This window comes from Salvelinus alpinus, chromosome 3 (genome assembly GCF_045679555.1).
Source record: "Salvelinus alpinus chromosome 3, SLU_Salpinus.1, whole genome shotgun sequence".
NCBI lineage: Eukaryota > Metazoa > Chordata > Actinopteri > Salmoniformes > Salmonidae > Salvelinus > Salvelinus alpinus.
The window spans coordinates 25,878,128-25,891,943 of record NC_092088.1 but is presented as its reverse complement, the minus strand read 5'-3'; the positions used below and the strand labels follow the sequence as shown (position 1 = coordinate 25,891,943).

The following is a 13,816-nucleotide window of genomic DNA, read 5'->3' as shown; positions in this document are numbered from 1 at the left end:
TCCCATTACACATCTTGTGTGTGACAGGACAAATATAAGCACCCCCCCCAAACAGTTAATGTTGGTTGAAACAAACTGCCTATCTTGAAAAAATTGCTTATCTTTATGAGCAATAGCCTTAAGTAACCAACTCAATTTTTAAAATGCGTTTTACCTCATCTGGTCTTCTCTCAGTTCCCATGGAGATGAGGGCATTGTACTCCTTCTCCAGCATCTGCCTCGCCTGGGAGAGAAATAATGAGTGTTTTAAGATTCTAATTAAGATCATCAAGGGGATTTCATGATTAAGATTATCTTGATTAAAATGTAATGACCAAACAGTTGCAGGTAAGGGAAATTAAGTAGGTTGGGTGATTGTGGTGAATGAGGGTTGTTGTGATTAGACTACGATAGTAGAATTGAGCGCATGTGCTCGGACTTTCTAGCATAGTGGTGAGTACCCGCATGTTCTGACCGGACGTCTAAGTTCAGGTACCTGTGTGTTCTGATTGGGTATCTGGAGGAGCAGGGCAAGGTCAGTGTAGTCAAACGTGTCGTCCAGGGCTAGGAGGGCCCCGTGTACCCCACTCTCTGTGAGGTTATCTGCAAACTCCTTTAGCCCAATGGCCTGGACCCAACACATCACTCGCTCATTGGACCATACCATCACATCTACGGAGGGGGCAGAAAGCTAATACAGTGAAACATCTAATACAGTGAAACATCTAATACAGTGAAACATCTAATACAGCGAAACATCTAATACAGCGAAACATCTAATACAGTGAAACATCTAATACAGTGAAACATCTAATACAGTGAAACATCTAATACAGTGAAACATCTAATACAGTGAAACATCTAATACAGCGAAACAGCTAATACAGCGAAACATCTAATACAGTGAAACATCTAATACAGTGAAACATCTAATACAGTGAAACATCTAATACAGTGAAACATCTAATACAGTGAAACATCTAATACAGTGAAACATCTAATACAGTGAAACATCTAATACAGTGAAACATCTAATACAGTGAAACATCTAATACAGCGAAACAGCTAATACAGTGAAACATCTAATACAGTGAAACATCTAATACAGTGAAACATCTAATACAGTGAAACATCTAATACAGTGAAACATCTAATACAGTGAAACATCTAATACAGTGAAACATCTAATACAGTGAAACATCTAATACAGCGAAACAGCTAATACAGTGAAACATCTAATACAGTGAAACATCTAATACAGTGAAACATCTAATACAGTGAAACATCTAATACAGTGAAACATCTAATACAGCGAAACAGCTAATACAGCGAAACAGCTAATACAGCGAAACAGCTAATACAGCGAAACAGCTAATACAGTGAAAAAGAGCATTTGAGAGACAGAAACAATAGAATCGTTTGCCATACAACATTCATTTGCGATATCAAAATCCAAATCCCAGACGAGCCCCGAAATATATTACGGCTCAAGTGACCCGTGTGCAGTATTCTCACCTTGGTTCTGATGTTGGCTCTCATCCCTCCTCCTTTCAAGCTCCTTCCTGTCGTAGTTCAAACGCTTCAAGCACATGATGCCATAATGCAGACTTACCCTGAGAGAGAGAGAGAGAGGGTGAAAGAGAGAGAGAGAGAGGGTGAGAAAGAGAGGGTGAGAAAGAGAAAGAAAGAGAGGGAGAGAAAGAGAGGGTGAGAAAGAGAGAGAAAGAGAGGGTGAGAAAGAGAGAGAAAGAGAGTGAAGAGAGGGTGAGAAAGAGAGAGAAAGAGAGGGTGAGAAAGAGAGAGAAAGAGAGGGTGAGAAAGAGAGGGTGAGAAAGAGAGAGAAAGAGAAGGTGAGAAAGAGAGAGAAAGAGAGGGTGAGAAAGAGAGGGTGAGAAAGAGAGAGAAAGAGAGGGTGAGAAAGAGAGAGAAAGAGATAGTGTTACTGTCAATGTCCTCACAACCAACGACACAACTGCTGTAAAATCCTGATGCAGACAAACTAAAGTGGAGAAGAAAAGAGAGAAAAAATAACTCTTGAACAGAGAAGAGGAATGAAAGAAATGTTGATAAGAAATACATGGGAAAAACCATCGGTAGAAATTTGTAACTAAGCAGAGGACACTAGACAATGATCCGGTATTTGCTTTGGTGTTTTCATGCGGCACACAAATTAAGGAAACAGATTTGTGCCGAATCCATACCAACATTTTTGGCATGAATCTGCTTCCATACACAGATTGCCTTTTGATGACACTAAATATTGATTGAAATGATTTGAATCCAACCTGTGGAAGCTGTCCACCATTTTGAGCTGTCCCCTAAGCTCCTTCTTGGTGAGGTGGTCCAGCATGCGAGCGTCCACCAGGGACTCCATGAAGTAGGAGCGGTACTGGGGCAGACCCAGGCTGGGCAGCCACTCATTCCCTACCCACTCATGGTTCATGTCCCCATAGGCAAGGATCTAGATAGGGGAAGAGAGAGAGGGAGAGAGAATCAATGTCCACTGAGAGACAGTTTATTTAAATGTTCAAAATATCCTTCCAAAATCTCATGTGAGATACAGTACCAGTCAAAAGTTTGGACACACCTACTCATTCAAGGGTTTTTCTTTACTTTTACTATTTTCATTGTAGAATAATAGTGAAGACATCAAAACTATGAAATAACACATATGGAATCATGTAGTAAGCAAAAAAAGTGTTAAACAAATCAAAATATATTATAAATTTGAGATTCTTCAAAGTAGCCACCCTTTGCCTTGATGACAGCCTTGCACACTCTTGGCATTCTCTCAACCAGCTTCGTGAGGTAGTCACCTGGAATGCATTTCAATTAACAGGTGTGCCTTGTTACAAGTTCATTTGTGTAATTTCTTTCCTCCTTGATGCGTTTGAGCCAATCAGTTGTGTTGTGACAAGGTAAAAGACCAAGTCCATATAATGGCAAAAACAGCTCAAAAAAATTAAGTAATGATGGACGGTCGTTTTAAGACATGAAAGTCAGTCAATCTGGAAAATTTCAAGAACTTTGAAAGTCGCAAAAACCATCAAGCACTATGATGAAACTGTCTCTCATTAGGACCCCCACAGGAAAGGAAGACCCAGAGTTACCTCTGCTGCAGAGGATACATTCATTAGAGTTACTGTAACTGCACCTTAGATTGCAGCCCAAATAAATGCTTCACAGAGTTCAATTAACAGATACAGTTGAAGTCGGAAGTTTACATACACCTTAGCCAAATACATTAAAACTCAGTTTTTCACAATTCCTGACATTTCATCCTAGTAAATATTCCCTGTCTTAGGTCAGTTAGGATCACCATTTTATTTTAAGAATGTGAAATGTCAGAATAATAGTAGAGAGAATGATTTATTTCAGCTTTAATTTCTTTCATCACATTCCCAGTGGGTCAGAAGTTTACATACACTCATTTCGCATTTGGTAGCATTGCCTTTAAATTGTTTAACTTGGATCAAATGTTTTGGGTAACCTTCCACAAGCTTCCCACAATAAGTTGGGTGAATTTTGTCCCACTCCTCCTGACAGAGCTGGTGTAACTGAGTCAGGTTTGTAGGCCTCCTTGCTCGCACACGCATTTTCAGTTCTGCCCACACATTTTCTATTGGATTGAGGTCGGGGCTTTGTGATGGCCACTCCAATACCTTGACTTTGTTGTCCTTAAGCCATTTTTCCACAACTTTGGAAGTATGCTTGGGGTCATTGTCCATTTGAAAGACCCATTTGCGACCAAGCTTTAACTTCCTGACTGATGTCTTGAGATGTTGCTTCAATATATCCACATAAGTTTCCTCCCTCATTATGCCATCTATTTTGGGAAGTGCACCAGTCCCTCCTGCAGAAAAGCACCCCCACAACATGATGCTGCCACCCTCTTTCTTCATGGTTGGGATGGTGTTCTTCGGCTTGCAAGCCTCCCCATTTTTCCTCCAAACATAACGATGGTCATTACGGCCAAACAGTTCTATTTTTATTTCATCAGAGCACGGGACATTTCTCCAAAAATCTACGTCCACATGTGCAGTTGCAAACCGTAGTCTGGCTTTTTTATGGCGGTTTTGGAGCAGTGGCTTCTTCCTTTCAGGTTATGTTGATATAGGACTCGTTTTACTGTGGATATATATACTTTTGTACCCGTTTCCTCCAGCATCTTCACAGGTCCTTTGCTGTTGTTCTGGGATTGATTTGCACTTTTTGCACCAAAGTACGTTCATCTCTAGGAGACAGAATGCGTCTCCTTCCTGAGCGGTATGACGGCTGCGTGGTCCTATGGTGTTTATACTTGCATACTATTGTTTGTACAGATGAAAGGGGTACCTTCGGGCGTTTGGGAATTGTTCCCAAGGATGAAACAGACTTGTGGAGGTCTACAATTATTTTTCTGAGGTCTTGGCTGATTTCTTTTGATTTTCCCATGATGTCAAGCAAAGAGGCACTGAGTTTGAAGGTAGGCCTTGAAATACATCCACAGGTACACCTCCAATTGACTCAAATGATGTCAATTAGCCTATCAGAAGCTTCTAAAGCCATGACATAATTTTGGGGAATTTTCCAAGCTGTTTAAAGGCACAGTCAAATTAGTGTATGTAAACTTCTGACCCACAGGAATTGTGATATAGTGAATTATAAGTGAAATAATCTGTCTGTAAACAGTTTTTATGACAAATTACTTGTGTCATGCAAAAAGTAGATGTCCTAACCGACTTGCCAAAACTCTAGTTTATTAACAAGAAATTTGTGGAGTGGTTGAAAAACAAGTTTTAATGACTCCAACCTAAGTGTATGTAAACTTCCGACTTCAACTGTACATCTCAACATCAACTGTTCAGAGGAGACTGTGTGAATCAGGCCTTCATGGTCGAATTGCTGCAAAGAAACCACTACTAAAGGACACCAATAATAAGAAGAGACTTGCTTTGGCCCAAAAACACGAGCAATGGACATTAGACCAGTGGAAATCTGTCCTTTGGTCCGATGAGTCCAAATTTAAGATCTTTGGTTCCAGCCGTCGTGTCTTTGAGACGCAGAATAGGTGAACGGATGATATCCACATGTGTGGTTCCTACCGTGAAGCATGGAGGACGAGGTATGATGGTGCTTTGCTGGTGACACTGTCAGTGATTTATTTAGAATTCAAGGTACACATAACCAGCATGGCTACCACAGCATTCTGCAGTGATACGCCATCCCATCTGGTTTGGGCTAAATGGGACTATAATTTGTTTTTCAACAGGACAATAACCCAAAACACACCTCCAAGGGCTATTTGACCAAGAAGGAGAGTGATGGATTGTTGCTTCAGATGATCTGGCCTCCACAATCACCCGACCTCAACCCAATTGAGATGGTTTGGGATGAGTTGTACTGCTGTGTGAAAGAAAAGCAGCCAACAAGTGCTCAGCATATGTGGGAACTCCTTCAAGACTGTTGGAAAAGCATTCCTCGTGAAGCTGGTTGAGAGAATGTCAAGAGTGTGCAAAGCTGTCATCAAGGAAAATGGTGGCTACTTTGAAGAATCTAAAATATAACATATATTTTGATTGGTTTAACACTTTTTTGGTTACTACATGATTCTATATGCGTTATTTCATAGTTGTGATGTCTTCACTATTATTATACAATGTAGAAAATAGTAAAAATAAAGAAAAACCCTTGAATGAGTAGGTGTGTCCAAACTTTTGACTGGTACTGTAGATAGATAGAGTTAACCTCAATCCTAGTCCTGAGTATAGTCTATACTTTATTATGAAGTGGACAAAAAGTCTGTAAAAGTATTGATCAAAATCGAAGGAAAATGCCCAAATTGCTGTATCGGATTTATGGTCTGTTTGCAATGTGTTATCATTGATTTAATTTCCTGTTCATGACAATAATATTCATGGCAAAAACTACAATAATATCTCACCTGGTCCCAGCTGAACTCCTTCACTTCCTTCAGTGGAGGCAAAGGAAAGGGATAGAGAGAGAAAGGGATAGAGGTGGAGGGAGAGGGAAAAGGAACGATTGCCAGGACGTGTTTTTACGGTAAATGACAGGAGGCGTTATGGAGAAGAAAAGTTGTAAGGAAGGAAGGGCAGAAGGAGGAATAGTTTGTTAGTGAATGAAAATTAGTTGGAGAAACACTATACTCAAAGAGAATTTGGGGGGAGTAGTGGGGGAAAAGGTGCAGCGACACATGCCTAATCAGAGACAAAGAAAAGGAAAACAAATTGTAAATGGAATTTCATTCAGCATAGTCTCAAGTCGCTTGTTGATTTCAAGCAAGTTGGATGTGTACCATCAATTCTTATACAGTTAGGAATTAATAGAATATTGTTAGATAATTGAGTGGCGCGAAGGTCTCGGGATGTCTTAATTGGTCAAACATAGATTAAATCACCTTTGAAATAAGAGAGTGTGTAGGAGAACTCAAAGCAAATATAAAAAGAGAGAGATAGGCAAAACAACTTACTGGTTTTATGGCAGCGGTCAGTGACTCCATTTCGGCATGAGTCATCCATATATCACTGGTCGACTGTGATGTCATCGAGGACAATTTGAGATTCAGATGGGGAAAGAATAAGGATATGATTACATTTTGCATACATTTGCCACTCAGACTTATTCAAACTTCTATATGTGTGGCAAGTATGTTACTGAACATATGCTAATGTTTGTGTGCGTGTTTGTGAGTGTATATGCTGTAACACTTACGGAGCGTGTGCTGGCCGGTGCCGAGGGGCTGGTGAGGGACACCATCTCCTGGATGGCCAGGCGCAGTTTGAGGCGGTGCAGGGGGTTACTGATGCCAATCTCCCGCTGGATCTCTGTGTCCGACAGGTTGGCCATGATGGCACCGCTCTTCACATTGGCACGACATGCTGCCACATACCAGGCGGGCATGCCCACCCACAACTAAGAGGAAGAGGAAAAGGAGGGAGAAGATGAATCTGCTTTGGGAATATTTACAAAAATATTCCCTGCCAATAAGGATGAATTTAATATGTTCATCATGTACAGTACATTATTCAGATTCATTCATAGTAAGATGGAGCACCTTCAGGTAAAACAATGCACATGATTTCCTCCCAGATAGTTAACCAATGAGACGACATACCTCAAGCCATGTAACCACCGTGGGGCCATCCCATGAAGCGAAGGGAAGACCCTGGCGACAAGCTTCTTCTAGCAGGTCGTGCTTCTTCTTGCTGCGGCGATCTTTCTCCACGGTGCCAGTTCCCATCTTGGCCAGGCCCAGGGGGTCAGCTGAGCCCAGGTCATCAGAAGGTGTGGAGGCTGAGGTCAAAGGTCATGTGAGAAACTACTCCCCATGATTACTGGACAATCTGTCTTGCCATAAATCATTTGTTTTTCTTTTAAAAACATAGAAAAATGCTACCCTGGTTGATTATTTAAAGAAATATTGAGTATAACAGTGTACACTGAGTATACCAAACATTAGGAACACATTCCTAATATTGAGTTGAACCTCAATTAGTCGGGGCATGGACTCTACAATGTGTTGAAAGCGTTCCACAGGGATGCTGGCCTATGTTGACTCCAATGCTTCCCACAGTTGTGTCAAGTTGGCTGGATGTCCTTTGAGTAGTGGACCATTCTTGATACACACGGGAAACTCTTGAGTGTGAAAAACTCAGCAGCATTGCAGTTCTTGACACAAACCGGTGGCACTGACTACCATACCCCATTCAAAGGCACTTAAATATTTTGTTTTGCCCATTTACCTAAGGGACCTTCCTGCAGTTCCTATCGCTGGATGGATGTCAACAGTCTTTAGAAATTGGTTGAGGTTTTTCCTTTGAGGAATGAAGAAGTAGCCATGTTCAGAATGAGGCTCCAGTGAAGTGTACTGTTTGTTAGAGGCGCGTGACCAGAAAGCATGCTACACATTGTTTTCCTCCGGTATTGAACACAGATCATCCCGTCTTCAATTTTATCGATTATTTACATTAGAAAATACCTAAAGTTGTATTACAAAAGTTGTTTGAAATGTTTGGACAAAGCATACAGGTAACTTTTGAGATATTTTGTAGTCACATTGTGCAAGTTGGAACTGGTGTTTTTCTGGATCAAACGCACCAAATAAATTGACATTTTGGATATATATCGACGGAATTAATCGAACAAAAGGACCATTTGTGATGTTTATGGGACATATTGGAGTGCCAATAGAAGAAGCTCGTCAAAGGTAAGGCATGAATTATATCTTTATTTCTACGTTTTGTGTCGCGCCAGGAGGGTTGAAATAGGATGGTCTGTGATTGTTAGCTGGGGTGCTATCCTCAGATAATAGCATTGTTTGCTTTCGCCGTAAAGCATTTTTGAAATCTGACACGTTGGCTGGATTCACAACAAGTGTAGTTTTAATTTGGTATATTGAATGTGTGATTTCATGAAAGTAAAATTTTTATAGTAATTTATTTGAATTTGGCGCTCTGCATTTTCACTGGATGTTGGCCAGGTGGGACGCTACCGTCCCACATATCCCAGAGAGGTTAATGGCCAAAAAGCTACATTTTAGTCTCATCTAACCAGAGTACCTTCTTCCATATGTTTGTGGAGTCTCCCACATGCCTTTTGGCAAACACCAAACGTGTTTAATAATTTTTTTCTTTAATTAAGCAATGGCTTTTTTTCTGGCCACTTCCGTAAAGCCCAGCTCTGTGGAGTGTACAGCTTAAAGTGGTCCTATGGACAGATACTCCAATCTCTGCTGTGGAGCTTTGCAGCTCCTTCAGGGTTATCTTTTGTCTCTTTGTTGCCTCTCTGATTAATGCCCTCCTTGCTGGGTCCGTGAGTTTTGGTGGGCGGCCCTCTCTTGGCAGGTTTGTTGTGCCATATTCTTTCCATTTTTAATAATGGATTTAATGGTGCTCTGTGGGATGTTCAAAGTTTTGGATATTTTTTTATACCACAACTTTATCCCTGACCTGTTTGGAGAGCTCCTTGGTTTTCACGGTGCCGCTTGCTTGGTGGTGCCCCTTGCTTAGTGGTGTTGCAGACTCTGGGGCCTTTCAGAACAGCTATATATATACTGAGATCATGTGACAATTCATGTGACACTTAGATTGCACACAGGTGAACTTTATTTACGTAATTATGTGACTTCTGAAGGTAATTGGTTGCACCAGAGGGGCTTCATAGCAAAGGGGATGAATACATATGCACACACCACTTTTCCGTTTTTTCTTTTTGACAGGGCAGAAATCCCCTGGCCTGTCACACCCTGATCTGTTTCACCTGTCTTTGTGCTTGTCTCCACCCCCTCCAGGTGTCGCCCATCTTCCCCATTATCCCCAATGTATTTATACCTATGTTCTCTGTTGCCAGTTAGTTTTGTTCGTCAAGCCTACCAGCGTTTTTCCCCTTGCTCCTGTCTGTTTCTAGTTCCTGGTTTTGACCATTCTGCTTGCCCTGACCCTGAGCCTGCCTGCCATTCTGTACCTTGTCACACCACACTGGATTATTGACCTCTGGGCTATGGCAGTATGGGAACAACAGTTGGCCGTATGCTTCAGTCTGGAGGAGTTCGCGGCGGAGGTAAAGGAAGTTTTCGATGCTCCATTGTCCGGGAGAGCGGCTGCCCAGAAGTTACTCCAGCTTCGGCAAGACTCCCGCAGTGTGGTAGACTATGCGGTGGATTTCCCCACGTTGACAGCTGAGAGTTCCTGGAACCTGGAAGCACTTTTCGACATGTCCCTGCACGGAGTATCGGAGGAAGTAAAGGACAAGCTTACTGATGGATCTCGACTCGCTCATCGCCTTGACCATTCAGATCGATGGGCAACTACGGGAACGAAGGAAGGAGAGGAGATTCGATTTCACTCGCCCGCCCAAGGATTCCACCTCGCCTCCGAGGCATCCCTGAGGTCCCCAATGGCTCCGTTACCGAGAGAACACGAGGCTACCCGAGTTCTACGAAGTCTGCCGATTCACCTCTTCCCGAGCCAATGCAACTAGGCAGAGCTAGGCTGTCTCCAGCCGAATGACTATACAGATTTCACACTAAGAGTTGTCTGTATTGCGGGAAAACTGGTCATTTTGTCTCCACCTGTCCACTAAAATACCAGGTTCACCAGTAGGAGCGAGCACTCTGGTGGGCCATACGGAGAACTTTTGTTCTCCCTGACTCACACCCCTTTTCATGCCAGTCGAAATCTCTCCGGGTACTCATCGACTCTGGGGCCGATGAGAGCTTTATGGACGCTACCCTGGTGTCCGAGCTGGGCATCCCCACCCTGCTGGTCATCTATGAACAATTGAACATCTTGGCCATTTTCTGTTATAATCTCCACCCGGCACAGCCAGAAGAGGACTGGCCACCCCTCATAGCCTGGTTCCTCTCTAGGTTTCTTCCTAGGTTCTGGCCTTTCTAGGGAGTTTTTACTAGCCACCGTGATTCTACACCTGCATTGCTTGCTGCTTGGGGTTTTAGGCTGGGTTTCTGTACAGCACTTTGAGATATCAGCTGATATAAGAAGGGCTTTATAAATACATTTGATTTGATTTGGACGGGCGCTCTATAGGCCAGGTCATCCACAATACCACCCCTATCAACCTACGTGTATCAGGGCACCACAGCAAGACGATCCAATTCCTGCTCATTAAGTCTTATCAGGTTCCGTTGGTATTGGGATTCTCTTGGCTCCAGCAAGTGCCATCATGGGCTGGAGCCCGTTTTGCCACACTCATTGCCTGGAGTCAGCGCAGCCTGACCCAGGACATCTTCCTGGGGGCTCGGAAGTTGCCCCGGACCTCTCCACCATTCCCGCGGAGTACCAGGACCTCCGGGAGGTGTTCAGTAAGGCCCGGGCCACCGACCCCACCGACCCTATGACTGCGAGATAGACTGATGTTTTTCCTGACGCGGTCCACTCCTCCAGGCTTGCCTGCCACTCGGGTTCCCATCGGACCCTGGCCTTTGTGCGTCAACTCTTTTGTGCGACGCCTATCATAGTTCCTGACATCTCCACGTTTGTTGACACATGCACGATCTGTGCACCGAACAAGACTCCTCGGCAAGCACTGGCTGGTCTCCTTCAACCTCTGCCTGTCCCTCACTGTCCCTGGTCTCACACATTTGTCACGGGTCTCCCTCCGTCTGATGGCAATCCCGACATCCCGACAGTAGTGGACCGGTTTTCCAAAGCCGCCCAATTCATTCCTCTCCCCAAGCTACCCTCTGCCAAAGAGACGGTCCAGCTCATGGTGTAGCACATCTTCCGGATCCATGGACTCCCAGTGGACATGGTCTCTGATCGGGATCCTCAGTTCTCGTCCCGGTTGTGGATGGCATTCTGCACACTCATTGGGTCGTCGGCCAGCCTGTCCTCCAGGTTCCATCCCCAGTCCAATGGCCAGTCGGAGGGAGCCAACCAAGACCTGGAGACGACTCTTCGCTGCCTGCTCTCCTCCAACCCCACCACCTGGAGCCAGCAACTAGTGTGGGTCGAATACCCCTGCAACACACTTCCTTGCTCTGCCACGGGTCTCTCGCCCTTTGAATGTTCCCTGGTTTATCAGACTCCGCTCTTCCCTGAGCAAGAGGAAGAGTTCGGCATACCTTCAGCCCAGATGTTTGTCCGCCGCTGTCGTTGTACCTGGAGGAGAGCCCGGTCGGCCCTTCTCAAGACCACCTCCAGATATCGACGACAAGCGGACCGCCACCGGACCCTGGCATTGTCTTGGGCATAAGGTATGGCTGTCCACCCGGGATCTGCCCCCTCCGTGTGGAGTCCCGCAAACTTTCTCCACGGTATATCGGCCCTTTCCCCATCTCCAAGGTCATTAGCCCCTCTGCTGTTCGTCTTCTGTTGCCCTGTACCCTCCGTATACATCACTTTTCATGTGTCTAGAATCAAACCCATGTCTCACAGCCTTTTGTCTCCTGTTTCCTGACCCTGAGATTGCCTGCCGTTCTGTACCTTTTGGACTCTGATCTGGATTACCGACCTCTGCCTGCCCTTGACCTGTCGTTTTGCCTACCCCCTGTTCTAGTAATAAACTTTTGTTACTTCGACACTGTCTGCATCTGGGTCTTCCCTAAAACGTGATATGGTCAGTATATGTCATGGAAAGAGAAGGTGTCCTTAATGTTTTGTATACTTAGGGTATATTAGTGTATACTCTATAAGTAAACAGTTTGTGTGCAAAATACAGGCGACCTTACATTGTTTCTAACCCTCACACCCCACACACGGTCAACCGGTGGTGAAAAGTACTTAAGGAAAAATACTTTAAAGTACTACTTATGTATTTTTGGAGGGTATCTGTACTTTACTTTACTATTAAAATTTTTGGCTACTTTTACTTCACTACATTTCGAAAGAACATTTTGTATTTTTTACTCCATACATTTTCCCTGACACCCAAAAGTACTAGATACATTTTGACAGGAAAATTGTCCAATTCACACACTTATCAAGAGAACATCGCTGGTCATCCCTACTGCATCTGATCTGGCAGACTCACTAAATACAAATGCTTCGTTTGGAAATTATGTTTGAGTGTTAAAAAAATATTTAAAAAATTGTGCTGTCTGGTTTGCTTAATATAAGGTATTTGAAATTATTTGATACTTAAGTACATTTTAGCAATTCCATTTACTTTTGATACTTAAGTATTTTTAAAAACAAATACTTTTAGACTTTTACTCAAGTAGTATTTTACTGAGTGACTTTTACTTTTACTTGAGTTATTTTCTATTAAGGTATCTTTACTTTTACTCAAGTATGACAATTTAGTACTTTTTCCACCACTGTGGTCAACTCTCTATATTGACTTACCCAGAGAGGCAGACTGACTCCCAGGTCCTCCGATCCTCCCCTTCTCTTTCTTCCCAAACAGGCGTCCAATGGAGGACTTGATGCTCTTCTTCTTGCTGGCTTTGTGGAGAGAGTCCTGACTACTGGGGGTTGCAAATTAATCACAGAACATCACTGGTGAACAAAAAAATGCAACCATTTCAAATATCTCATATAAGGAAATCAGGCAATTGAAATAAATTCATTAGGCACTAATCTATGGATTTCACGACAGGGAATACAGATATGCATCTGTTGGTCACAGATACCTTTAAAAAAAGGTAGGGGCGTGGATCAGAAAAACCAGTCAGTATCTGGTGTGACCACCATTTGCCTCATGCAGTGCAACTCATCTCCTTCGCATAGAGTTGATCAGGCTGTTGATTGTGGCCTGTGGAATGTTGTTCAACTCCTCTTCAATGGCTGCGCGCAGTTGCTGAATATTGGCGGGAACTAGAACACTCTGTCATACACGTCGATCCCGAGTATACCAAACAGCTCAATTGTTGACATGTCTGGTGAGTATGCAGGCCATGGAAGAACTGGAACATTTTCAGCTTCCAGGAAATGTGTACAGATCCTTGCGGCTTGGGGCTGTAAATTATCATGTTGAAATGTGAGGTGATGGGGGGCGGATGAATGGCACGACAATGGGCCTCAGGATCTCATCAGGGTATACTCTGTGCATTCATATTGCCATCGATATAATGCAATTGTGTTGGTTGTCCGTAACTTATGCCTACCCATACCATAACCCCAACGCCACGATTGGGCACTCTGTTGACAACGTTGACATCAGCAAACTGCTCGCCCACACGACGCATAAACGTGGTCTGCGGTTGTGAGGCCGGTTGGACGTACTGGCAAACTCTCTAAAACGACGTTGGAGGCGGCTTATGGTAGAGAAATGAACATTAAATTATCTGGCAACAGCTCTGGTGGACATTCCTGCAGTCAGCATGCCAATTGCACACTTCATCAAAACTTGACACATCAGTGGCATTGTGTGACAAAAC

The 13,816-nt window shown here is 43.6% G+C and overlaps 1 protein-coding gene across 5 annotated transcripts in view; it reads right to left on the bottom strand.

Moving 5' to 3' along the window:
- The window catches only part of LOC139570422 (liprin-alpha-3-like), a 43,027-nt gene that overhangs the window by 3,509 nt on the left and 25,702 nt on the right, over positions 1–13,816 (bottom strand). For 3 of the 5 annotated variants that reach the window (XM_071392285.1, XM_071392288.1, XM_071392286.1), the window contains 9 exons: positions 12,783–12,904; positions 7,094–7,272; positions 6,691–6,891; positions 6,449–6,511; positions 5,903–5,929; positions 2,265–2,440; positions 1,495–1,592; positions 476–651; positions 155–223 (listed from right to left, as the gene is read on the bottom strand). In XM_071392285.1, coding sequence (XP_071248386.1) covers positions 155–223; positions 476–651; positions 1,495–1,592; positions 2,265–2,440; positions 5,903–5,929; positions 6,449–6,511; positions 6,691–6,891; positions 7,094–7,272; positions 12,783–12,904 — 1,111 coding nt within the window. The other 2 variants (XM_071392287.1, XM_071392289.1) reach the window with 2 other exon arrangements.